Source organism: Cyprinodon tularosa, unplaced genomic scaffold (assembly GCF_016077235.1).
Source record: "Cyprinodon tularosa strain WSP-4 unplaced genomic scaffold, ASM1607723v1 ctg572, whole genome shotgun sequence".
NCBI classification, from domain to species: Eukaryota; Metazoa; Chordata; class Actinopteri; order Cyprinodontiformes; family Cyprinodontidae; genus Cyprinodon; species Cyprinodon tularosa.
In genome coordinates, this window is record NW_024039310.1 from 70752 (window position 1) to 98510 (window position 27759).

Sequence of the window (27759 nt, forward strand, 5' to 3'; positions counted from 1 at the left end):
GAGTGTTTGAGGAGCTTGAGGACCGGCTTTGACTCAGTAGAAACTCCTCTCCCTCTACTGAGCTTGTTCTTTTAACGGGCACCCAATGGCTCTGTGACCCCTTCCTCCACAGTAGAAACACAGATTCTGCTGCTTTCTACGAAAGCGTTCTTCAGCAGATATCCTGAGTCTACCCAACTGCATGGGTTCGGGTTCACTGGTAGGAGGAGATGAAACAGCTGTTAACTGGGTGTCTGCTTTGGCTTGTGTGGAAAAAACAGCTTGTTTCCCCTTATAGCTTCTCTCTCTTCGTCTTTCTGAAAGCCGCAAGTCTATACGAGCAGCCAAATCCTCCAACTCTTTCAAAGAACTTGGGAAATCACGAGTAGCTAGCTCATCCTTAATGTCCTCATTTAAACCTTGCAAAAATACATCCATAAGTGCTTCATTGTTCCAAGAACTATCAGCTGCCAGAAGATGAAAATCTATTATGTATGCCGTGACTGACCTGGACCCCTGTTTGAGTGAGAGTAAGCCTCTGGCCGCTTCTCTGGCTGGGAGAACAGGATCAAAAACTCTGATGAGTTCCTTGGCAAAAACAGAATAGGAAAATGTGCAAGGAGATTTATTCTGCCACTCTGCTGTGCCCCACTGCTTGGCTTTACCTGAGAGGAGAGAAATAACATAAGCCACCTTAGACCGATCTGTGGGAAATGATGAGGGTTGCAGTTCAAAGTGAATTTCACATTGAGTAAGAAAAGCTCTGCACTGATCAGCATCACCCTTGAAAACCTCAGGAGGACACAGATTTGGCTCTCTTGTGGTGGCTTCTGGAACTGCAGGAGGACCAACAGGCTGTGGAGGAGTCTGGGTATGGCTGGGAACAGACAAGTTGCGCAACATGGAAATGATTTCAGTCATACCTGCATCAAGCCGAGCGATAGAGTTATCAACACCGGCTCGCCACTGTTGTGCTGGTGTTGGGTCCATTGTTGGCCAGATTGCACTGTTAAGATTCAGACTGAGGACCCAGAAACAACCAGAACACAACAGGAAATAACTTTAAAAGATTTATTGAGGGAATAATGCAGGTTTTTCGGGATCAGAGGAGCCAAAGCCTCTGGAGGGGAGAGAACAGGTTAGTGGCTGAAATTGATGATTTTAGGTTCAGACTGATAAGCCACTAACCTTTCTTAATATCCAGGTGGGGTGTCTTGGTTCCAGAGAACTTTGGTTGCTTGACAGAATTCTCACTGAGGCTTGGCAGAGTATCTTGGTCAAAGGAGGTCCAGGATCAGAGCCAGGTGATCAGATTTTCAGAGAATCCAAAACAGAATCCAGGGACAAGGTCAGGGCACAGAAACAGGTCAGGGATCCAGGCGGCACAAAAAACAGATCCAACAAGGGCTAGGCAGGCTCAAAAAATCAGGAGGCAGAAAAAGGTCAGGATCAGGTAGACAGACAGAAAAATGCTGGATGCTTACTAGCCAAGGCTTTCAGGCAATCTGGCACTGTCAACTAGAGAGAGGCCTGCTTAAGAAGGCTGGCAAACAGGTGAGAGGAATCAGTGGCAATTAGGCTGAGCAGAGGCAGCACAGAGCAGAAGGGGGAGGGGAATGAAAATACTAGTTGACAGGCAAGAAACATAACAGGATGAAGGAATTGATACCATTGATTGGCCCCCACGCTCGCCTGACCTAAATCCAATAGAATACCTCTGGTAAAAAAAAAAAAAAAAAAAAAAGAATACCTCTGGGACATTATGTTTTGATCCATCTGATGCCGCCAGGTTGCACCTTAGTCTGTCCAGGAGCTCAGTGATGCCCTGGTCCAGATCTGGGAGGAGATACCCCAGGACGCCATCTGCCGTCTCATTAGGAGAGTGCCGCGAAATTGTCAGGCATGCATACACACACGTGAGGGCCATACAAATTACTGAATACCATTTTGAGTTTCTGCAATGAAATTTCAGCAAAATAGACTAGCCTGCCACATAATTTTTTCACTGTAATTTTCGGGGTGTCTTTGAATTCAGTCCTCTGTAGGTTGATAATTTTCATTTCCATCAAATGATGTGGCATCCTTTTGTTCCTAACACATCACCCAGTCCATATCAGTATAAATAAACAGCATGGTTTTTCCCCATTGAGATCTGATGTGTTTTGAAAGTGTTCCTTTAATTTTTTTTGAGCAGTGTAGTTGACATTAAATAATTACTGATTGATAGCTTGAGTAATTGAATTAGGTGTGAACCAAAAAACAAACTTTGCCTCACAATAATCAGGCAGCAGCAGAAAGAAAAGCAAATGCTTTTGGCAATGTGAGTTTGCCAATCATTTCCTCTGACCTGCAAAAAGCTCAAGGTTTGTATTATGAATAACGTTGTTTCAGCTGGTGTTAAATTGAGTAGAGGATTGTAGGATCAAGTTACTTAGCTATATTACTTTTTTATAAAATCAACTAACCAAATATACAGGAAAATTTAACAAATAGCTCAGTCTTACTTACTTGTAACAACAGTTGTACTTGAATATTTTTGTGTTGCAATTGTTGGAGGCATTGGCACTGCAAATACATTTAAACAAATAAAAATGTATTGACACATGATATTAATTAAATGTTATAAATGCTTTATATACTAATAGTATGAGATTTAAACATTGCTAAATGAATTAGACAAATTAAGTTGATTAAGATAATTTCCAATCTGGAAGGGATTAGAGTGGCTTCTATTGATAAGAGGGTTCAATAATCCCTTTAATGTTCAGTTCTATACTGAGTTCAACTTCTCTTCAAGTTCAAGTACTTTCTGAATAGCTGTAGTCTGCCAGGCAAATAATAATTACAGTTCTTATACTGATATTAGGACTGCCTTAAAATGACCTGTATCAATGTAAAATAATTTAGAGATAATACATTAGAAATACTTTTTTTATATTTAAAATAAGACCTAACTCACTGGTTGAAACCACATATAGCTTCTATGTTTGGATGGTTGTCAGAGAAAGAGTGTAACATTTCTTACTAGTTGTTGGTGCAGTTGATGGGCAGGGATTTAGATCTGTTTACAAAGACAGACCTTTCAACTGAATGACACTGAAATTGTTGTTATTTAAAGAAGATGTCAAAGAAATTTGCAAAACTTACCTGACAGTGGCTGGCAGTAAGTATTATTTGGAGGAAGTGCATTGATGCATCCACAGGTATTGCCTAGAAGGTTGCTGCATTCACCAAAAGTGGAGCACATGTCACAAGGCCAGCCATACTGATCCTCACATCTGCACTGGTGGCTTGTATTATAGGGGGAGCACACTGAAAGCAAGACAGATTGTTTCAACAGTTAGAAACTGCATCCCATCAAATCTATCAATGTTATTAAAGCTATGATTATTACCTGTAGAGATGTTAACATCAGAGATGTGTAGATTGCTGCTGATGATGGGGTAGCTGATGTTTCTTAGTTTTTCTACAGCTGCAACTGTTGTTGTTTTCAGTTCTATAGAAAGAAGGTACTGACGGAAGACTGGAGGAGCTGAAAAAGAAATTTTTTTTTTTTTAAATAAATAAAACTCAAAAGCAGGCCCAGCAATCCCTTTTATATATGCCCTGCTCTATACTTTTTTAGCTAAATCCACGAAGAGTATCACTGGAATGAGATCCTGTTCTCTGAATTATTTTCTGGACAACTATCAAGTCTAACAGGGAAATCAGCAGTATAGCATTTTTCTGCACATATGTAAGAAATTAATGAATTTTCTTTTGAACCATTCTTTAAAACTTTGACCAAACAGAAAATCAATACGTTTTAAGATTTCAACTGATGCTTTTGTGAAAATTATCTTTATCTGAATGAATTTTAGCTTACTCTAGTAGTTGACACCATAAGCAATAGCATTAACTAAGAAAACGCAAATATGACGTTAATCCTTTCTGAACAAAAGTATGTCTTGTCAACATTTTAAAATAACAATGGGTGATAAGATAATTCAAAATGATTATACTATGGTTACACAGAGTCACTTACTTGTTGTCACTGTTGTTACAGTAGTTCTTCTTGTCGTTATTGGGAAATCTGTTGCTGAATCAATAAAAAGTAAATTTACGTCAATTTGTCAGGTTAATTTATTCAATTAACAATAAACAGTACAAAAGAAGCATAAATATGAAGAAATTATCTACATTTGATCTACTTATTTGTATCTGTAGTTGCATTTGTGGTACTTTGTGTTGTAATAATTAGAGATGTTGGCTCTGCAGTCACATTTAGAAAATAATTCTTGGGATCTGGAGGTCTGTCCACTTTCTCCACCAGAGGGCGTACTAGATTTTCTGATTGCTACCACCTGTCGCTCATCTGCTCATCAGGAGATCTGTATTTAAGGAGGCAGAGGACGTCTCTCCAGTGCCAGAGTGTTTGCCAGTTACGGTTAAACCTGCCTGAAAACCAGAAACCCTGAAGAGTTTCTCTGTTGGAAATCTGTCTGTCTGACCTCTGAAGAACCCTGGAGAATCATTCCTGTCAAAGACCTGCCTGCCCGCTCTCTGAAGAATCTGGAATGGAAACTCAAATCTGTCATCTGCAAACACTCAAACCAAGCTCTGCCTCTGCTAAGCCCTCAGCCTGCCGACAGCCTCTGGACCCTCAAGGTCCCCCCCCTCAGCCGCTCAGCTCAAACTCCAGAACAGCGAACCCACTCATGAAAAGTCCTGGATCTGATTAACCCCAGGATCTGTTTATTCCTTGTACTGAATTATTTTAATAAACCTTTGAACTTTTCTCCAGCTTCAGTGTGTTCTGCATGTGGGTCAGGAACCTTAAGCCAAACATGACAATAATGTGTTGCAATAGTATTTGAAAAAATAATATCAATAAAAATGTTAAAAAATGTAACCTTTTATAAACATACTTATGTTGGTTGAATCATAATAGTGCATTATAGGTAAGTCTAGCATTTATTATAAGTTGTTTTGTTTAATGGTCACCTGTCATTTTATCAAACATCCCACAGTGAATAGTTGAGTTGTGTTTTAAATTGTTGTTATGTATACTTTCAATACAATTATGGTTAATTATGATTATTTCTTGGAAATAATTATTTATTGGAATTATCGCTACTAAAGTAGCAATAATAGATGCAGAAATATATTATGGCATCTTTAAAATTAAATCTAACTAAATAGTTAAGAAGCACAAATAATTGATATGTTTGTTTTTTTAGAGAAAGAGTGTAACATTTCTTACTAGTTGTTGGTGCTGTCGTTGGGCAGGGATTTAGATCTGTTTCACAAAGACAGTTTTTTTTTTTTTGTTAATTACGCTGAGCAAATTGAATCAAATGTTGAAGTAAAAAACAAAATAGCAAAACCTACCTGACAGTGGTTGGCAGTAAGTATTATTTGGAGGAAGTGCATTGATGCATCCACAGGTATTGCCTAGAAGGTTGCTGCATTCACCAAAAGTGGAGCACATGTCACAAGGCCAGCCATACTGATCCTCACATCTGCACTGGTGGCTTGTATTATTGGGGGAGCACACTGAAAGCAAGACAGATTGTTTCAACAGTTAGAAACTGCATCCCGTCAAATCTATCAATGTTATTAAAGGGATGATTATTACCTGTAGAGATGTTAACATCAGAGATGTGTAGATTGCTGCTGATGATGGGGTAGCTGATGTTTCTTAGTCTTTCTACAGCTGCAACTGTTGTTGTTTTCAGTTCTATAGAAAGAAGGTACTGACGGAAGACTGGAGGAGCTGAAAAATAATTTTTTTTTTTTTTAAATAAATAAAACTCAAAAGCAGGCCCAGCAATCCCTTTTATATATGCCCTGCTCTATACTTTTTTAGCTAAATCCACGAAGAGTATCACTGGAATGAGATCCTGTTCTCTGAATTATTTTCTGGACAACTATCAAGTCTAACAGGGAAATCAGCAGTACAGCATTTTTCTGCACATATGTAAGAAATTAATGAATTTTCTTTTGAACCATTTTTTAAAACTTTGACCAAACAGAAAATCAATACGTTTTAAGATTTCAACTGATGCTTTTGTGAAAATTATCTTTATCTGAATGAATTTTAGCTTACTCTAGTAGTTGACACCATAAGCAATAGCATTAACTAAGAAAACGCAAATATGACGTTAATCCTTTCTGAACAAAAGTATGTCTTGTCAACATTTTAAAATAACAATGGGTGATAAGATAATTCAAAATGATTATACTATGGTTACACAGAGTCACTTACTTGTTGTCACTGTTGTTACAGTAGTTCTTCTTGTCGTTATTGGGAAATCTGTTGCTGAATCAATAAAAAGTAAATTTACGTCAATTTGTCAGGTTAATTTATTCAATTAACAATAAACAGTACAAAAGAAGCATAAATATGAAGAAATTGTCTACATTTGATCTACTTATTTGTATCTGTAGTTGCATTTGTGGTACTTTGTGTTGTAATAATTAGAGATGTTGGCTCTGCAGTCACATTTAGAAAATAATTCTTGGGATCTGGAGGTCTGTCCACTTTCTCCACCAGAGGGCGTACTAGATTTTCTGATTGCTACCACCTGTCGCTCATCTGCTCATCAGGAGATCTGTATTTAAGGAGGCAGAGGACGTCTCTCCAGTGCCAGAGTGTTTGCCAGTTACGGTTAAACCTGCCTGAAAACCAGAAACCCTGAAGAGTTTCTCTGTTGGAAATCTGTCTGTCTGACCTCTGAAGAACCCTGGAGAATCATTCCTGTCAAAGACCTGCCTGCCCGCTCTCTGAAGAATCTGGAATGGAAACTCAAATCTGTCATCTGCAAACACTCAAACCAAGCTCTGCCTCTGCTAAGCCCTCAGCCTGCCGACAGCCTCTGGACCCTCAAGGTCCCCCCCCCTCAGCCGCTCAGCTCAAACTCCAGAACAGCGAACCCACTCATGAAAAGTCCTGGATCTGATTAACCCCAGGATCTGTTTATTCCTTGTACTGAATTATTTTAATAAACCTTTGAACTTTTCTCCAGCTTCAGTGTGTTCTGCATGTGGGTCAGGAACCTTAAGCCAAACATGACAATAATGTGTTGCAATAGTATTTGAAAAAATAATATCAATAAAAATGTTAAAAAATGTAACCTTTTATAAACATACTTATGTTGGTTGAATCATAATAGTGCATTATAGGTAAGTCTAGCATTTATTATAAGTTGTTTTGTTTAATGGTCACCTGTCATTTTATCAAACATCCCACAGTAAATAGTTGAGTTGTGTTTTAAATTGTTGTTATGTATACTTTCAATACAATTATGGTTAATTATGATTATTTCTTGGAAATAATTATTTATTGGAATTATCGCTACTAAAGTAGCAATAATAGATGCAGAAATATATTATGGCATCTTTAAAATTAAATCTAACTAAATAGTTAAGAAGCACAAATAATTGATATGTTTGTTTTTTTAGAGAAAGAGTGTAACATTTCTTACTAGTTGTTGGTGCTGTCGTTGGGCAGGGATTTAGATCTGTTTCACAAAGACAGTTTTTTTTTTTTTTTTTGTTAATTACGCTGAGCAAATTGAATCAAATGTTGAAGTAAAAAACAAAATAGCAAAACCTACCTGACAGTGGTTGGCAGTAAGTATTATTTGGAGGAAGTGCATTGATGCATCCACAGGTATTGCCTAGAAGGTTGCTGCATTCACCAAAAGTGGAGCACATGTCACAAGGCCAGCCATACTGATCCTCACATCTGCACTGGTGGCTTGTATTATTGGGGGAGCACACTGAAAGCAAGACAGATTGTTTCAACAGTTAGAAACTGCATCCCGTCAAATCTATCAATGTTATTAAAGGGATGATTATTACCTGTAGAGATGTTAACATCAGAGATGTGTAGATTGCTGCTGATGTTGGGGTAGCTGATGTTTCTTAGTCTTTCTACAGCTGCAACTGTTGTTGTTTTCAGTTCTATAGAAAGAAGGTACTGACGGAAGACTGGAGGAGCTGAAAAAGAAATTTTTTTTTTTTAAATAAATAAAACTCAAAAGCAGGCCCAGCAATCCCTTTTATATATGCCCTGCTCTATACTTTTTTAGCTAAATCCACGAAGAGTATCACTGGAATGAGATCCTGTTCTCTGAATTATTTTCTGGACAACTATCAAGTCTAACAGGGAAATCAGCAGTATAGCATTTTTCTGCACATATGTAAGAAATTAATGAATTTTCTTTTGAACCATTCTTTAAAACTTTGACCAAACAGAAAATCAATACGTTTTAAGATTTCAACTGATGCTTTTGTGAAAATTATCTTTATCTGAATGAATTTTAGCTTACTCTAGTAGTTGACACCATAAGCAATAGCATTAACTAAGAAAACGCAAATATGACGTTAATCCTTTCTGAACAAAAGTATGTCTTGTCAACATTTTAAAATAACAATGGGTGATAAGATAATTCAAAATGATTATACTATGGTTACACAGAGTCACTTACTTGTTGTCACTGTTGTTACAGTAGTTCTTCTTGTCGTTATTGGGAAATCTGTTGCTGAATCAATAAAAAGTAAATTTACGTCAATTTGTCAGGTTAATTTATTCAATTAACAATAAACAGTACAAAAGAAGCATAAATATGAAGAAATTATCTACATTTGATCTACTTATTTGTATCTGTAGTTGCATTTGTGGTACTTTGTGTTGTAATAATTAGAGATGTTGGCTCTGCAGTCACATTTAGAAAATAATTCTTGGGATCTGGAGGTCTGTCCACTTTCTCCACCAGAGGGCGTACTAGATTTTCTGATTGCTACCACCTGTCGCTCATCTGCTCATCAGGAGATCTGTATTTAAGGAGGCAGAGGACGTCTCTCCAGTGCCAGAGTGTTTGCCAGTTACGGTTAAACCTGCCTGAAAACCAGAAACCCTGAAGAGTTTCTCTGTTGGAAATCTGTCTGTCTGACCTCTGAAGAACCCTGGAGAATCATTCCTGTCAAAGACCTGCCTGCCCGCTCTCTGAAGAATCTGGAATGGAAACTCAAATCTGTCATCTGCAAACACTCAAACCAAGCTCTGCCTCTGCTAAGCCCTCAGCCTGCCGACAGCCTCTGGACCCTCAAGGTCCCCCCCCCTCAGCCGCTCAGCTCAAACTCCAGAACAGCGAACCCACTCATGAAAAGTCCTGGATCTGATTAACCCCAGGATCTGTTTATTCCTTGTACTGAATTATTTTAATAAACCTTTGAACTTTTCTCCAGCTTCAGTGTGTTCTGCATGTGGGTCAGGAACCTTAAGCCAAACATGACAATAATGTGTTGCAATAGTATTTGAAAAAATAATATCAATAAAAATGTTAAAAAATGTAACCTTTTATAAACATACTTATGTTGGTTGAATCATAATAGTGCATTATAGGTAAGTCTAGCATTTATTATAAGTTGTTTTGTTTAATGGTCACCTGTCATTTTATCAAACATCCCACAGTGAATAGTTGAGTTGTGTTTTAAATTGTTGTTATGTATACTTTCAATACAATTATGGTTAATTATGATTATTTCTTGGAAATAATTATTTATTGGAATTATCGCTACTAAAGTAGCAATAATAGATGCAGAAATATATTATGGCATCTTTAAAATTAAATCTAACTAAATAGTTAAGAAGCACAAATAATTGATATGTTTGTTTTTTTAGAGAAAGAGTGTAACATTTCTTACTAGTTGTTGGTGCTGTCGTTGGGCAGGGATTTAGATCTGTTTCACAAAGACAGTTTTTTTTTTTTTGTTAATTACGCTGAGCAAATTGAATCAAATGTTGAAGTAAAAAACAAAATAGCAAAACCTACCTGACAGTGGTTGGCAGTAAGTATTATTTGGAGGAAGTGCATTGATGCATCCACAGGTATTGCCTAGAAGGTTGCTGCATTCACCAAAAGTGGAGCACATGTCACAAGGCCAGCCATACTGATCCTCACATCTGCACTGGTGGCTTGTATTATTGGGGGAGCACACTGAAAGCAAGACAGATTGTTTCAACAGTTAGAAACTGCATCCCGTCAAATCTATCAATGTTATTAAAGGGATGATTATTACCTGTAGAGATGTTAACATCAGAGATGTGTAGATTGCTGCTGATGATGGGGTAGCTGATGTTTCTTAGTCTTTCTACAGCTGCAACTGTTGTTGTTTTCAGTTCTATAGAAAGAAGGTACTGACGGAAGACTGGAGGAGCTGAAAAAGAAAAAATCATCCAAAAGATTAAATTGATAGTAGGGTCCAGCAATCTCTTTAAAATATGTCATGTCTATACTTTCAGCTAATCCCGAAGAATATTCTGAAATGAGTTCCATTTTCTCTGAATGACTTTCTAGCAGCTATGAGTCGTCAGCAAATCAGAGTTACAGTTTTTATCTGCATAATTGAACTGGATTAACGGAACTTTGGTTTTATCGATTTAAACTATGAGTGAAACATGAAAATTCAATGCATCGTTTTAAGAATTAAACTATCTTCTCTGAATCAAACAGTCTATCTTTGATTGTAGAGATGACATTTTCTTACCTAGTTAGTTGTACACCTAAGAAAGCATTAAATAAAAAAAAAAAAAAAAAAAAAAAAAAAAAAAAAAAAAAAAAAAAAAAAAAAAAAAAAAAAAAAAAAAAAAAAAAAAAAAAAAAAAAAAAAAAAAAAAAAAAAAAAAAAAAAAAAAAAAAAAAAAAAAAAAAAAAAAAAAAAAAAAAAAAAAAAAAAAAAAAAAAAAAAAAAAAAAAAAAAAAAAAAAAAAAAAAAAAAAAAAAAAAAAAAAAAAAAAAAAAAAAAAAAAAAAAAAAAAAAAAAAAAAAAAAAAAAAAAAAAAAAAAAAAAAAAAAAAAAAAAAAAAAAAAAAAAAAAAAAAAAAAAAAAAAAAAAAAAAAAAAAAAAAAAAAAAAAAAAAAAAAAAAAAAAAAAAAAAAAAAAAAAAAAAAAAAAAAAAAAAAAAAAAAAAAAAAAAAAAAAAAAAAAAAAAAAAAAAAAAAAAAAAAAAAAAAAAAAGGGGGGGGGGGGGGGGGGGGGGGGGGGGGGGGGGGGGGGGGGGGGGGGGGGGGGGGGGGGGGGGGGGGGGGGGGGGGGGGGGGGGGGGGGGGGGGGGGGGGGGGGGGGGGGGGGGGGGGGGGGGGGGGGGGGGGGGGGGGGGGGGGGGGGGGGGGGGGGGGGGGGGGGGGGGGGGGGGGGGGGGGGGGGGGGGGGGGGGGGGGGGGGGGGGGGGGGGGGGGGGGGGGTTTTTTTTTGAGAAAGAGTGTAACATTTCTTACCAGTTGTTGGTGCTGTCGTTGGGCAGGGATTTAGATCTGTTTCACGAAGACAGTTTTTTTTTTAATTATTATTAAACTGAGCAAATTGAATCAAATGTGAGGTAAAAACAAAAAACAAAATAGCAACACCTACCTGACAGTGGCTGGCAGTAAGTATTATTTGGAGGAAGTGCATTGATGCATCCACAGGTATTGCCTCGAAGGTTGCTGCATTCACCAAAAGTGGAGCACATGTCACAAGGCCAGCCATACTGATCCTCACATCTGCACTGGTGGCTTGTATTATAGGGGGAGCACACTGAAAGCAAGACAGATTGTTTCAACAGTTAGAAACTGCATCCCATCAAATCTATCAATGTTATTAAAGGTGTGATTGTTACCTGTAGAGATGTTAACATCAGAGATGTGTAGATTGCTGCTGATGATGGGGTAGCTGATGTTTCTCAGTCTTTCTACAGCTGCAACTGTTGTTGTTTTCAGCTTTATAGAAAGAAGGTACTGACGGAAGAGTGGAGGAGCTGAAAAAGGAAAAATCATCCAAATTATTAAATTAATAGTAGGGTCCAGCAATCTCTTTAAAATATGTCATATGCTAAACCTTTCAGCTAATTCAGTAAGAATATTGCTGAAATGAGTTCATTTTCTCTGAATGACTTTCTAGCAGCTGTAGTCTGTCAGACAAATCAGAATTACAGTTTTTATACTGATAATTGGACTGGGTTAACAGGAACCTTGTGGTTTATCGATGTAAACTAATGTAGTGATAATAGATGCAGAAATATATTATGGCATCTTTAAAATTAAATCTATCTTACTAGCTGAAAGTACAAATCAGTTCTATGTTTGGATGTTGTCAGAGAAAGAGTGTAACATTTCTTACTAGTTGTTGGTGCTGTCGTTGGGCAGGGATTTAGATCTGTTTCACAAAGACAGTTTTTTTTTTATTATTATTACACTGAGCAAATTGAATCAAATGTTGAAGTAAAAAACAAAATAGCAAAACCTACCTGACAGTGGCTGGCAGTAAGTATTATTTGGAGGAAGTGCATTGATGCATCCACAGGTATTGCCTAGAAGGTTGCTGCAGTCACCAAAAGTGGAGCACATGTCACAAGGCCAGCCATACTGATCCTCACATCTGCACTGGTGGCTTGTATTATAGCGGGAGCACACTGAAAGCAAGACAGATTGTTTCAACAGTTAGAAACTGCATCCCATCAAATCTATCAATGTTATTAAAGGTATGATTATTACCTGTAGAGATGTTAACATCAGAGATGTGTAGATTGCTGCCGATGATGGGGTAGCTGATGTTTATCAGTTTGTCTACAGCTGCAACTGTTGTTGTTTTCAGTTCTATAGAAAGAAGGTACTGACGGAAGACTGGAGGAGCTGAAATGCAGAAATCATCCAAAAGATTAAACTGATAGGAGGGTCCAGCAATCTCTTTATCATCAGAGGACTCCCCTTTAAATTACCAAAAACCTCCATCCCCACAGACACCAGTCCAGACTGCACCCAATTCCCCCTCTCCCCCACAAAGCCCAGATGTTCCTTTTCTGGAATTTTCTCATAACATGAACAAAGTTTTCAAGATTGGCCTACAGTTGACATCCTCTCCACATAGCCATTCCGAAAGCCGCAGCTTTGTGAAAAAACCAGCATCTTCTAAAAGCAGCAGAGCCCCAGATCCTCCTCTACACATCACCGAACGTTAGGACCTTCAGATAACTTCTCCGTGATACACACCGGGCCCTGGCAACAAGCTTATCAGACATAACAGTTTCCAGCATCAGCTTGGGCCTTCTACTGGAGATTATGGAATATCTGTGATGATACGTGGCAGAAATAAGAAAAACAAAATGGGAACAAACAGGAACAGACACTTAAGAGTCATAAACTGTCAGATGCAGCCTGCTACAGAGACAACATCAACCACTAATTCATATAAACTGGCTTTATTAAACATTAGATCTCTGTCAGGAAAATCCCTTTTAATTAATGACTTTATTATTGACAACAATGTTGATGTTATGTTTTTAACAGAAACGTGGTTACATGGACTTAATGAAGCACATATTCTGTTGGAGTCGTCTCCTCCAAACTACAATTTTCTTTGCGAGAGCAGACAGCAAAGGAAAGGTGGAGGAGTGGCAACATTGTTTAATGACTCACTGAAGTGTAAAAAGGTGTTTTTGGGAAAATTTGACTCTTTTGAACATTTGGCTCTGCAGGTAAAGAGCCCGGTACGAACTATGTTTCTAAATGTTTACAGGCCTCCTAAGTCCACGTCAAACTTTTTTAATGATTTTAGTGACCTCCTGTCTGTGATATGCGTTGATTATGACTGTTTAATTATTGTGGGAGACTTTAATTTTCACGTTGACAACCCTAAAGACAGAAGTGCAAAAGAACTGTGTGACACACTTAGAAACTTTGGTTTAACTCAACATGTTAAACAACCAACACACAAACAGGGACATATTTTAGACTTGATCATCACTAAAGGTCTGAAGATTTCTAAAGTCAGTGTTACTGATGTTGCCCTATCCGATCACTTTTCTGTTACCTTTGAGGGCATCATTTCCAGTGACTCATTTAGCCAAAGGGACATCATAAGAAAACGCACCTTTAAGGAAAATGCCACAGAAACTTTTATTCAAGCTTACTCTGCTACTTCAACCTTGGGCTGCAACTCAGTAGAAGAGCTAGTAGATAACTTTCAGTCTAAAGTCTCAGACATCATTAGCTGCATTGCTCCAATTAAAGTGAAAGTCTTTTCCGGAAAGAAAAAATCTACTTGGAGAAGTGCTCCAGCAGTTAGAAGTGAAAAAAGGGAGTGTCGTAAAGCTGAACGCAGGTGGAGAAAGACGAAACTCCAGGTTCACTATGACATCTATAAAGAGAGACTTTACAGATATAGCTTGCAACTGAAAAATGCAAGAGAATCTTTCTTCTCTGAAATCATTAACAAGAACATTAATAATACTCGTGCGTTATTTGCCACAGTCGACACGCTAACAAATCCTCCTGTGTCCGTGGCTCCTGAACTTCACTCCACCTGGGCCTGCAATGAATTTGCTAATTTCTTTACTGAGAAAATCCTAAAGATCAGAGTATCAGTTTATACATCCATATCAAGTTCAGTACCAAAGTTGTCTCCAACTGGAATTGATCTTGGCCAAATGTCCCAATTCAGCCAAATAAACTATAAAAGCTTAGAGGAAATCATTCAGCAGCTAAGTTCCTCCTCCTGCTGCCTTGATGTTCTACCCACAGCTTTCTTTAAGAAAGTTTTGCCTGTCATAGCATCTGATTTGACTCAGATAATAAACACGTCCCTTCTGTCAGGTGTTTTCCCGCAGTCCCTAAAAACAGCAAATATCAAACCACTGCTGAAAAAGAAAAGTTTAGACAAACTACTACTCCAGAACTACAGGCCCATATCAAACCTCCCCTTTATCAGTAAGATTATTGAAAAAGCAGTGTTTCAACAGTTAAACACTTTCTTAGATATGACCAGCCGCTTTGACGTGTTCCAGTCAGGTTTCCGTGCTCACCACAGTACAGAGACCGCCCTTATCAAGGTGTTTAATGACATCCGTATAAATACAGACTGCGGAAGAACCACAGTGCTGGTACTATTGGACCTCAGTGCAGCATTCGATACTGTCGATCACTCCATCCTGTTAGAGCGCCTGGAAAACTGGGTCGGCCTCTCTGGTACAGCTCTCAACTGGTTTAAATCCTACTTAAAGGACAGGGACTTTTTTGTGTCAGTAGGCAACTTTACATCAGAGATGACAAAAATCACATGTGGGGTTCCCCAAGGGTCCATTCTGGGTCCCCTCCTATTCAATATCTACATGCTCCCTCTTGCTCAGTTAATAAAAAACAACAACATCAACTACCATAACTATGCAGACGACACACAGCTTTACATCACCATGTCACCAGGTGACTATGAACCAATTCAAGCACTGAGGAAATGCTTAGAAGAAATCAATGCCTGGATGTGCCATAATTTTCTTCAACTGAATAAAAACAAAACTGAAGTAATAATCTTTGGACCAATAGAGGAGAGATCTAAAGTTAGCACACAGCTTCAGTCGCTTCAGCTAGTAACCACTGATCAGGCCCGAAGTCTAGGTGTAGTGCTGGATTCAGACTTGAACCTCCAAAAGCATTTAAAGACAATTACAAGGTCGGCTTTCTATCACCTGAAGAACATTTCCAGGATTAAAGGACTAATGTCTCAGCATGATCTGGAAAAACTAATCCATGCGTTTATTTTTAGTCAAATTGATTACTGCAACAGTGTTTTCACAGGTCTGCCTAAAAAGTGGATCAGACAGCTGCAGCTGATCCAAAACGCTGCTGCCCGTGTCCTCACTAAGACTAAGAAAGTAGAGCACATCACCCCAGTTCTAAAGTCCTTACACTGGCTCCCTGTCTCTCAGAGAATAGACTTTAAAATACTTCTGTTAGTCTATAAATCTCTGAATGGCTTAGCACCTAAATACATCACAGACTTGCTATCAGTTTATCAACCCTCCAGACAACTCAGGTCTTCTGGCTCCAGCCTGCTCTGCATACCTAGAACCAGAACTAAACATGGAGAAGCAGCATTTAGTTCCTATGCTCCACTTATCTGGAACAAACTTCCAGAAAACTGTAAAAGTGCGGAAAGCCTGAGTTCCTTTAAATCAAGACTAAAAACACATTTGTTTAGGATTGCCTTCGACTGTTCTAGTTAAACAATTCAACAAAAACATGTTTTCTTTAATCCAACTACTTTTAATATTCTTTTTTTGTTTCTGCATTTTTTATTTTATTTTATTTGTTTTTTATTTTTTCCTACTTGCTTTGATTCTGTTTTATCTTCCTGTATTTTAATCATGTAAAGCACTTTGCATTGTCTTTGTACTGAATTGTGCTATACAAATAAATTTGCCTTGCCTTGCCTTTAAAATATGTCATATGCTAAACCTTTCAGCTAATGCAGTAAGAGTATTACTGAAATAAGTTAATTTTCTCTGAATGATTTTCTAACAGCTGTAGTCTGTCAGACAAATCAGCATTACAGTTTTTATACTGATAATTGGACTGGGTTAACAGGAACCTTGTGGTTTATCGATGTAAACTAATGTAGTGATAATAGATGCAGAAATATATTATGGCATCTTTAAAATTAAATCTAACTTAATAGTTGAAAGCACAAATAATTTATATGTTTGGATGTTGTCAGAGAAAGAGTGTAACATTTCTTACTAGTTGTTGGTGCTGTCGTTGGGCAGGGATTTAGATCTGTTTCACAAAGACAGTTTTTTAAAATGTAATTACACTGAGCAAATTGAATCAAATGTTGAAGTAAAAAACAAAAGAGCAAAACCTACCTGACAATGACTGGCAGTAAGTATTATTTGGAGGAAGTGCATTGATGCATCCACAGGTATTGCCTAGAAGGTTGCTGCATTCACCAAAAGTGGAGCACATGTCACAAGGCCAGCCATACTGATCCTCACATCTGCACTGGTGGCTTGTATTATAGGGGGAGCACACTGAAAGCAAGACAGATTGTTTCAACAGTTAGAAACTGCATCCCATCAAATCTATCAATGTTATTAAAGGTGTGATTATTACCTGTAGAGATGTTTACATCAGAGATGTGTAGATTGCTGCTGATGATGGGGTAGCTGATGTTTCTCAGTCTTTCTACAGCTGCAACTGTTGTTGTTTTCAGCTCTATAGAAAGAAGGTACTGACGGAAGACTGGAGGAGCTGAAAAAGAAAAAATCATCCAAAAGATTAAATTGATAGTAGGGTCCAGCAATCTCTTTAAAATATGTCATATGCTAAACCTTTCAACTAATGCAGTAAGAATATTGCTGAAATAATTTAATTTTCTCTGAATGACTTTCTAGCAGCTGTAGTCTGTCAGACAAATCAGAATTACAGTTTTTATACTGATAATTGGACTGGGTTAACAGGAACCTTGTGGTTTATCGATGTAAACTAATGTAGCGATAATAGATGCAGAAATATATTATGGCATCTTTAAAATTAAATCTAACTTATAGTCAAAGTCTCAAATAATTTATATGTTTGGATAGTTGTCAGAGAAAGAGTGTAATATTTCTTACTAGTTGTTGGTGCTGTCGTTGGGCAGGGATTTAGATCTGTTTCACAAAGACAGTTTTTTAAAATGTAATTACACTGAGCAAATTGAATCAAATGTTGAAGTAAAAAACAAAATAGCAAAACCTACCTGACAGTGGCTGGCAGTAAGTATTGTTTGGAGGAAGTGCATTGATGCATCCACAGGTATTGCCTAGAAGGTTGCTGCATTCACCAAAAGTGGAGCACATGTCACAAGGCCAGCCATACTGATCCTCACATCTGCACTGGTGGCTTGTATTATAGCGGGAGCACACTGAAAGCAAGACAGATTGTTTCAACAGTTAGAAACTGCATCCCATCAAATCTATCAATGTTATTAAAGGTATGATTATTGCCTGTAGAGATGTTAACATCAGAGATGTGTAGATTGCTGCTGATGATGGGGTAGCTGATGTTTCTCAGTTTTTCTACTGCTGCAACTGTTGTTGTTTTCAGCTCTATAGAAAGAAGGTACTGATGGAAGACTGGAGGAGCTGAAATGCAGAAATCATCCAAAAGATTAAATTAATAGTAGGGTCCAGCAATCTCTTTAAAATATGTCATATGCTAAACATTTCAGCTAATTCAGTAAGAATATTGCTGAAATAAGTTCATTTTCTCTGAATGACTTTCTAGCAGCTGTAGTCTGTCAGACAAATCAGAATTACAGTTTTTATACTGATAATTGGACTGGGTTAACAGGAACCTTGTGGTTTATCGATGTAAACTAATGTAGTGATAATAGATGCACAAATATATTATGGCATCTTTAAATCAAAATCTAACTTAATAGTTGAAAGCACAAATAATTTATATGTTTGGATAGTTGTCAGAGAAAAAGTGTAACATTTCTTACTAGTTGTTGGTGCTGTCGTTGGGCAGGGATTTAGATCTGTTTCACAAAGACAGTTTTTTAAAATGTAATTACACTGAGCAAATTGAATCAAATGTTGAAGTAAAAAACAAAATAGCAAAACCTACCTGACAGTGGCTGGCAGTAAGTATTGTTTGGAGGAAGTGCATTGATGCATCCACAGGTATTGCCTAGAAGGTTGCTGCATTCACCAAAAGTGGAGCACATGTCACAAGGCCAGCCATACTGATCCTCACATCTGCACTGGTGGCTTGTATTATAGCGGGAGCACACTGAAAGCAAGACAGATTGTTTCAACAGTTAGAAACTGCATCCCATCAAATCTATCAATGTTATTAAAGGTATGATTATTGCCTGTAGAGATGTTAACATCAGAGATGTGTAGATTGCTGCTGATGATGGGGTAGCTGATGTTTCTCAGTTTTTCTACTGCTGCAACTGTTGTTGTTTTCAGCTCTATAGAAAGAAGGTACTGATGGAAGACTGGAGGAGCTGAAATGCAGAAATCATCCAAAAGATTAAATTAATAGTAGGGTCCAGCAATCTCTTTAAAATATGTCATATGCTAAACATTTCAGCTAATTCAGTAAGAATATTGCTGAAATAAGTTCATTTTCTCTGAATGACTTTCTAGCAGCTGTAGTCTGTCAGACAAATCAGAATTACAGTTTTTATACTGATAATTGGACTGGGTTAACAGGAACCTTGTGGTTTATCGATGTAAACTAATGTAGTGATAATAGATGCACAAATATATTATGGCATCTTTAAATCAAAATCTAACTTAATAGTTGAAAGCACAAATAATTTATATGTTTGGATAGTTGTCAGAGAAAAAGTGTAACATTTCTTACTAGTTGTTGGTGCTGCAGTTGGGCAGGGATGTAGATCTGTTTCACAAAGACAGTTTTTTAAAATGTAATTACACTGAGCAAATTGAATCAAATGTTGAAGTAAAAAACAAAATAGCAAAACCTACCTGACAGTGGCTGGCAGTAAGTATTGTTTGGAGGAAGTGCATTGATGCATCCACAGGTATTGCCTAGAAGGTTGCTGCATTCACCAAAAGTGGAGCACATGTCACAAGGCCAGCCATACTGATCCTCACATCTGCACTGGTGGCTTGTATTATTGGGGGAGCACACTGAAAGCAAGACAGATTGTTTCAACAGTTAGAAACTGCATCCCATCAAATCTATCAATGTTATTAAAGGTATGATTATTACCTGTAGAGATGTTAACATCAGAGATGTGTAGATTGCTGCTGATGATGGGGTAGCTGGTGTTTCTCAGCTCTGCTATGACTGAAACAGATCTGCTTTTCAGCTCTATAGAAAGAAGGTACTGACGGAAGACTGAAAGAGCTGGAAAAGGAAAAATCATCCAAAAGATGAAATTGATAGTAGGGTCCAGCAATCTCTTTAAAATATGTCATATGCTAAACCTTTAGCTAATGCAGTAAGAGTATTGCTGAAATAAGTTCATTTTCTCTGAATGATTTTCTAACAGCTGTAGTCTGTCAGACAAATCATCATTACAGTTTTTATACTGATAATTGGACTGGGTTAACAGGAACCTTGTGGTTTATCGATGTAAACTAATGTAGTGATAATAGATGCAGAAATATATTATGGCATCTTTAAAATTAAATCTAACTTAATAGTTGAAAGTACAAATCAGTTCTATGTTTGGATTTCAGTTAGAACAAAAGTGTAACATTTCTTACCAGTTGTTGGTGCTGTCGTTGGGCAGGGATTTAGATCTGTTTCACGAAGACAGTTTTTTAAAATGTAATTACACTGAGCAAGTTTTCAAGTTTTGTATCTAAGGAAAAGAAGTTGATTGGATCGACTCATTGACTCAAAGGCAATCTCTCACACCAAACATGCTTTTAGAGACAGTAGTGAGGAAAAACTCCCTTTAAACGAGAAGAATCCTCCAACAGAACCAGGCTGAGTGTGAGCGGCCATCTGCTGAGGCCGACTGGGGTTCAACAAGGGAGAAAACTATTTCAGAACAATTCCCTGGTTGCTTGTAACTGACTTAAAAGAAACTTAACCCTGTCAAAATTACACTGGCATTTCAAAAAACTTTGTTTTCCATTACATAATACCTGTACTATGTCTACTTTACACAACCGTTTTAATGTTGTTATTTATTCAAGCAGTATTTGGACTTTTGATTATTATTAATTGTTTCATTTCTTTTATATTTCTAGTGTTTGAGAATTTATTTCTAGTTGTTTGTTTGATTTCTAGTTGTTTTGATCTTTGTGCTGCGATAATCAATATGAATAAAGTCTCTTTTTTAATAACGACCAAAACCAAAATGAACAGATGACTGAGTCTGTCTCAATATGGCTTAACAGTCATTATGACTGTCTGTTTATAAAGTGCTGAGTTAGTTTTAGATTATATGTAACTAGAAAAGCACCTTCTAAAAATATTTCCATTTTGTTTTGCATGTCAGCATCATATTTTCCCAAAGTCTTCAGAGTGTATTTTGGCAAACCTCTGATTAGATTTTGTTTTTTTTTTAAGACTGGCTATTACTTTGGTTTCAAATCTCCCAAAGAGGATTTGTTTGCCCACTCTCTTTCTTTTATTATTTCGGACTCTGACCTTACATGAAGAGAAAAACATCTTCAGTGCTTTAGACGTTTCATGTTGATTTGTGTCCTTCGAGTTGAATCACTGGTAAGCTATTGGAGTCATTGTGTTCACTGGCCTCTCATGGTAATGTAAACATTTTCTCCAGGTATCAATGATGACTCTCACTTTGATTTAATGGTGCCTTAGTCTTAGAATGGCTTTGTTATACTGTACACTCTGGATTAACCATGATTTTTATTTCTTCTGTTCTTGAATTCTTTTGTAGAATGTGTTACTTTCTGAGATATTTCAGGTTCCTGGGGGATTCTGTTTAGATTTATCATATCTAAAGGTCAGACAAAAAACCTAGTCTGGTTTTCAGGTTAGCATTCTAGAAAAGAATGTTTAATCAGAGTTAACTCTTTTTTCCATATTTGATCCTTTCAGCTATCATCAGAAACTTTAAAAGCTGGTGGAAAGAATAATAATTAAACAAAAACAATATATAAAACTAAATAGATTTTTTTTAACATCAAACAGTAAGTGTGTCAGGACTCCTGTTTTGTGTCTGTGTTTTCCGTGTTTGTCTCCCTTCCTCCACCAGGAGGCGCCTGGTTCTGGTCCACCTCCTCACACACCTGCGGATGGTTTCCTCGTTAATTGGAGAGCTCTTAAGCTGCTGACTGTCACTACTTCGACGTCAGAGTGTTTGCCAGTTTAGGGTACTCTAGCCAAGCTGAGTTTGCTGAGTCAAACTGAGTGTTTTTCAACCTGAGTTTAACTGTCTTTGCCTCTTGGCAGGAGGTTGTCCTGCTAACGGGATCTCTCGGACCTTCACACCCTGGAAGGATCAACTGAGCTTCAAACTGAGCTGAGATTTAAACAGGAGGTTTTGACTCACTTTTCCCAAGAGATCGTTTGAGCTCTCACTGAGAAAGGGATTATTCTCCACAAGGACCCGTTCAAGTACCGCAGGAAATCTGGGTGGCAGTCAGTATCTCCGTTCTCCAACTATCAACCGCATTCTGGGTAAACCCTGTTCCGCCCTCCACCGAATCAGACAAACACTGGAACCACGACACACAGACTGGATTCAAGGATTCAACAACTTCCCTGGAAACGTGAGTCGGCAACCAAGACCTCTTCTCCAAGTTTCACAAGTCTAATTCCCCACTGAGCCTGAACTAACCACTGTGTCTTCCCCTCACTTTGCAGTTCCGGTTGAGCAGTGTTCAGAGCAACACTTCTTCCCCTGTTTACTTCTTCAATAATGGTGATATCAATTATAGGCATTTGGTTTAATAATGTGTAAAGTCTGTTAACTATGAATGAAACAGTTATTATATATAATAAATAAAACTCACTGTATTGATCCAGAGACTGGCAGTACTGTCCATCAGCAGGAATGCCATTAATGCATCCACAAGTGTCTCCAGTTATGTTGTCACATGATCCATATGTTTGACACTGGTCACATGACCAACGATACTGATCCTCACATCTGCACTGGTAATCACCGCTGATTGGAGAGCAAACTGGAGGAAAAACGTTTAATAAATTACAGAAATAAGTATTCAGACTTTTAACTTCAATTTATAGTTAAACTATTCAAAGAATCTTAAACTTGGTCAAAAAATGAATCTACTGACAAAGTTTCAGGAAATAAGCCAGACACTTTTTTTGATATGTATAAAAAACTTTTCACAAACAATAAAAGTTTCTGTAAAATTTAAAACATACCTCACTATTTTCTCTAATCTTTTTTTTTTCTAAAGCTTCTGGCATTTAATGCAAAAATATCACAAAGGTTCTTTAAATCTGTTAACCAGACTTAAAATCATTTAAAAATATTTCAGATGACAAAGCAGATACTTTTTAAAAATCGAAATTATTTCAGTAAGTTATTCACATGTTTTTTAATATTTAGAAAACTACTTGGTTTTAAACCTAATTTTAAATGGAAATTAGACTTTAATTTTAAAACCATTCTTCCCTGCTTTACCTGTAGAGATGTTGACATCAGAGACATGTGCTTTGCTGTTGATGCTGACCGGGTAGCTGATGCTCCTTAGCTCTTCTATAGCCGTAACATCTGTGAAGTTTAGCTCAACAGACAGCAGGAATATAATGATGACTGATGGAGCTGTAGATGTTGGAATATGAGACAATCATGATTAATATTTATAAAATAATGCTGCCTATGCATGAAAGTGGCTAATGCTTTTAGTCTTACATGTTGGTGGTGAAGGTGTTGAGGTCATTTGACAAGATGTAAAATCTGTAAACATGAGGACAGAAGGAATCCCTTGAATCAAATACATGTACATTAATAGAACAAAAAAGGAATAGATCGCTCACACAGCCTATTTAAAGCTCTGAGTTATCCTTCATCAATTCTGGCTTAAGCTCTCATTCTAGCCAGCCTCTGCCATTATGCAACAACTAGCATGTTATACTGGCTTTCCTTATAAAAAAAACCAAAAAGTGTTATGTTGTCGTAAGGAAGAGTAACAATTATCCTTAATACATCTACTGTTATGTTTTCTTTCCCATTTAGACTTAGACTTAGACTTAGACTTCTTTATTTGTCATTTTGTATGCACAGGGTGCATACAGAACGAAATTGCGTTACATACAGCTTATGAACGTTGCATTGATATTTCAAATGGCACGAGTTATAGAAAAATACAAAAAGTGCAGCAGTGGTCAAATTTTAAGGTCCTATTTCTATCAGATGTGTCATGCTGATTCAAAGGCAAGTAGATGGCATACATTAACCCTGACACTGATTTTGGTAGTTTTTTTAGTAAATCATCTTGAAATCCAAATGACAAATTAGTCTTTTATTAAGATAACAGTTGTAGGAAAAAACATATTTTTGTTTTACATAAAGTATCTAAATAAACTCACTGTATTGATCCAGAGACTGGCAGTACTGTCCATCAGCAGGAATGCCATTAATGCATCCACAAGTGTCTCCAGTTATGTTGTCACATGATCCATATGTTTGACACTGGTCACATGACCAACGATACTGATCCTCACATCTGCACTGGTAACCACCGCCGATTGGAGAGCAAACTGGAGGAATTAAATAGGAGGAAAGTTAACTTTCAAACTGAGATCTTTTATACATTTTCTGAAGAAATTACATAAATCACAAAGATTTTGCTCATATATTTTTTCAGTTGTTCATCCTTAAATTAGGTCATGATTGACTAAAAAGTTAAATGGGAAATATTTGCATCTATTGGTCTTACCTGTAGAGATGTTGACATCATAGATCTGTAGATTCCTGCTGTTGATGGGGTAGCTGATGTTTCTTAGCTTCGCTACGGCTGCAAAATCTTTGCTTTTCAACTCTATAGAAAAAAAGTAAGGATGGAAGACTGGAGGATCTGCAAGAAATATCATTTAAAAAAGATCAAATTCAAAGGAAGGCACAGCATTTTTTAGGCATATCCCATTATACATTTTTTTAACTAAAGTCATTAATAGTATCACTAAAATGAGTCCATGTTGTCTGAAGTAGATTCATGACAGCTGTAGAGTGTGTCAGGCAAATTAGCATTTAAGTTTTTACATTGATAATGGGTCTGGGTTAACAGGATTTGTGTAGTTTATACATTTTTATATAAACTAATATACTGATAATAGATGAAGAAATGTTTCATGGCATATTTAAATCAAAATCTATCTTACTAGTTAAAAAGTACAAATCAGTTCTATGTTTGGATTCCAGTAAGAACAAAAGTATAACATTTCTTACTAGTTGTTGGTGCTGTCGTTGGGCAGGGATTTAGATCTGTTTCACAAAGACAGTTTTTTTTATTTAATTACACTGAGCAAATTGAATCAAATGTTGAAGTAAAAAAAACAAAATAGTCAAACCTACCTGACAGTGGCTGGCAGTAAGTATTGTTTGGAGGAAGTGCATTGATGCATCCACAGGTATTGCCTAGAAGGTTGCTGCATTCACCAAAAGTGGAGCACATGTCACAAGGCCAGCCATACTGATCCTCACATCTGCACTGGTGGCTTGTATTATAGGGGGAGCACACTGAAAGCAAGACAGATTGTTTCAACAGTTAGAAACTGCATCCCATCAAATCTATCAATGTTATTAAAGGTATGATTATTACCTGTAGAGATGTTAACATCAGAGATGTGTAGATTGCTGCTGATGATGGGGTAGCTGATGTTTCTCAGTTTTTCTACAGCTGCAACTGTTGTTGTTTTCAGTTCTATAGAAAGAAGGTACTGACGGAAGACTGGAGGAGGAGAGGAAGAAGTAAACAAAAAAGTTTACAAATTAGCATACTGTAGGTTTACTGTATGACTCAATCAGATAAAGTTATATATTTTAACCTTATGAAGGTCCTTTAATTCTTACCTTTTGGTGCTATGGTTGATAGTTGAGAACATGCTGTAAAATCTGAATAAATAGAGGGAGATAGTGATTGATTGACTTTATTGATCTCACAGTAGAGGAGTTTACTTGTTACATCAGCTCAAATAGTCAAAGAAGAGGAAAGTGAAGAAGAGATGCGCATCTCACATATTTTGTTGAATGTTTTGTGATCAATTTTGCTTTAAGTGACATTAGCACATCAGCAGACCATTATTTTGGTGTTAGATTGCTCACATTGCATACTGCAGCATATTCTTATTAATAAGTTACCTATATTTAAAAAATAAAATCTAAATGCAACAGCCTAATAAGCAAATCGTGAAAAAAGTAATAAGTGGCAAATTGTTGATTTTTTTTCATAAGGTAAATATCGAACTATTTGTCCCTATTTTCAGACAAAATGGTCCATATGAAGAAAAATTATAGACACATTTTCTTAAGAGCAATAGCCCCTGTTTAATTTTTTTTTTTTTGAAGAAGTGCGAATGTTGTGTTCAATTCAATTCCATTCACCTTATTTATATGGTGCCAATTGACAAAACATGTCATCTCAAGGCACTGTACAGAGACAATTCAACCAGATCACACAGTCAAATTGTTTCAAAGTTTTCATTCTAATGAGAACAAGTTCATTGGATTAACTCATTGACTCGAAGGCAATCCCTCACACCAAACATGCTTCTAGTGACTGTTGTGCCACAGTGCCATAAAACTAGTGAAAATTAACACATTTAATAGAAAGGCTTATATTTAAGCCTAAAAGCAAAATGCACAGATAACCGAATCAGCTTCAATGAGGCTTAGCAGTCATTATGCAAGTCAGCATCATATTTCACCAAAGTCTTGGAGTTCATCAGAGTGTATTTTGTCAAATGCGAGATGAGCTTTTGCTTTCTTTATTACTGGCTATGACTTTTGCTTTAAATCTCCCAAACAGGTTGTGTTTGCCCAGTCTCTTTCTTTTATGATATTGGACTTTGGCCTTAACTGAGGAGAAAAGCATCTTCAGTGCTTTATATGTTGTTCCATGTTATTTTGTGACCTTTGAGTTGAATCGCTGGTGAGCTATTGGAGTCATTGTCTTAATTGGCCTTTCTTGGTAATGTTTGTCATCACTACACATTTTATCCAGCTATCAACGATAACTCTCACTTTGATTTAATGGTGCCTCAGAGTCTTAGAATGGTGATATTATACTCTTTATCAATTAATCATTGTAATTATTTGTTTTCTTCTGTTCTTGAATTCTTTTGTAGGATGTGTTACTTTCTGAGATTTTTTAAGTTAAGGGGCTTCTATTTAGATTTATCATATCTAAAGGTCAGACAAACAAACTAGTTTGGTTATCAGGTTAGCATTCAAGAAAAAAATGTTTAATTAGAGTTATCTCATTGTTTTCATATTTGATCATTTCAGCTATCCACAGAAACTCTAAAAGCTGGTGAACCGGAGACTACTAACAAAAACAGCAGATTTTCTCAACACCAAACATTAAGTGTCTCTCTCTTTGTCATACAAATCATAAATTATAAATGTAGAACTGAACTATAAGAATGAACATAACGTTGATATCAGTTATAGGCATCTGGTTTAATTGAATAAAACAGTTACTATAAATACAAAGACTCACTGTATTGATCCAGAGACTGGCAGTACTGTCCATCAGCAGGAATGTCACTGATGCATCCACAAGTGTCTCCAGTTATGTTGTCACATGATCCATATTTTTGACACTGGTCACATGACCAACGATACTGATCCTCACATCTGCACTGGTAACCCCCGCCGATTGGAGAGCAAACTGGAGGAAAAACGTTTAATAAATTACAGAAATAAGTATTCAAATCTTAAATTTACATCTTAACTGTTCAAAGAATCTTAACCTTGGTCAAAAAATTAAGATTACTGACAAAGTTTCAGAATATAAGCCACCCACCTTTTCACATATGTGTTAAAAATCTTTTCATAAACAAAAAGAAATGTATCTGTACAATTTGTGGGACATACCTCACTATTTTATCTAAAATATGTTTTTGCTAAAGCCTCATAATAATTTGGCATTTTATTCAAAAATCAAAGAACTTTGTTCTAAGATTCTTTAAATCTGTTAACCATCAAAAGGCATGTAAAAGTATTTCAACAAACCAGATACGTTTTTTTTATTGAATGTATTTCAGCAAGTCATGTACATGCTTTTGAATATTTAATATATTTTAGTTTAAAACCTCAATGTAAATGAAAATTAGTCTTTAATTTTAAAACCATTCTTTCTCGCTTTACCTGTAGAGATGTTGACATCAGAGACATGTGCGTTGCTGTTGATGCTGACAGGGTAGCTGATGCTCCTAAGCTCTTCTATAGCCGTAACATCTGTGAAGTTTAGCTCAACAGACAGCAGGAATATAATGATGACTGATGGAGCTGTAGATGTTGGAATATGAGACAATCATGATTAATATTTATAAAATAACTACTCCT

At 36.7% G+C, this 27759-nt stretch overlaps 2 protein-coding genes and 3 long non-coding RNA genes across 5 annotated transcripts; all 5 read right to left on the reverse strand.

Annotated features, from left to right (window-relative positions):
- Positions 1 to 5668: 5668 nt before the first annotated feature.
- On the reverse strand, positions 5669 to 7708 carry LOC119797151. Its single transcript, XR_005282554.1, has 3 exons — positions 7578 to 7708; positions 7446 to 7481; positions 5669 to 5734 (listed from the first exon to the last, which is right to left on the reverse strand). It is a non-coding gene; the product is annotated as an uncharacterized LOC119797151 (long non-coding RNA).
- Positions 7709 to 7896: 188 nt separating this feature from the next.
- LOC119797152 lies at positions 7897 to 9931 on the reverse strand. The gene is made up of 3 exons (XR_005282555.1): positions 9801 to 9931; positions 9673 to 9708; positions 7897 to 7962 (listed from the first exon to the last, which is right to left on the reverse strand). It is a non-coding gene; the product is annotated as an uncharacterized LOC119797152 (long non-coding RNA).
- Positions 9932 to 9986: 55 nt separating this feature from the next.
- On the reverse strand, positions 9987 to 12378 carry LOC119797160 (adhesion G protein-coupled receptor F5-like). Its single transcript, XM_038306117.1, has 7 exons — positions 12254 to 12378; positions 12127 to 12162; positions 11627 to 11764; positions 11380 to 11544; positions 11247 to 11282; positions 10048 to 10185; positions 9987 to 10000 (listed from the first exon to the last, which is right to left on the reverse strand). Exons 1-7 carry the CDS (start codon positions 12351 to 12353, stop codon positions 9987 to 9989), a joined length of 627 nt encoding a protein of 208 aa, XP_038162045.1. The 5' UTR covers positions 12354 to 12378.
- A 4207-nt stretch (positions 12379 to 16585) lies between these two features.
- Positions 16586 to 17662, reverse strand: LOC119797161 (adhesion G protein-coupled receptor F5-like). Its single transcript, XM_038306119.1, has 5 exons — positions 17515 to 17662; positions 17390 to 17425; positions 16890 to 17027; positions 16643 to 16807; positions 16586 to 16590 (listed from the first exon to the last, which is right to left on the reverse strand). Exons 1-5 carry the CDS (start codon positions 17612 to 17614, stop codon positions 16586 to 16588), a joined length of 444 nt encoding a protein of 147 aa, XP_038162047.1. The 5' UTR covers positions 17615 to 17662.
- Positions 17663 to 17761: 99 nt separating this feature from the next.
- LOC119797153 lies at positions 17762 to 18534 on the reverse strand. Its single transcript, XR_005282556.1, has 3 exons — positions 18387 to 18534; positions 18262 to 18297; positions 17762 to 17899 (listed from the first exon to the last, which is right to left on the reverse strand). It is a non-coding gene; the product is annotated as an uncharacterized LOC119797153 (long non-coding RNA).
- Between the last annotated feature and the right edge of the window lie 9225 nt (positions 18535 to 27759).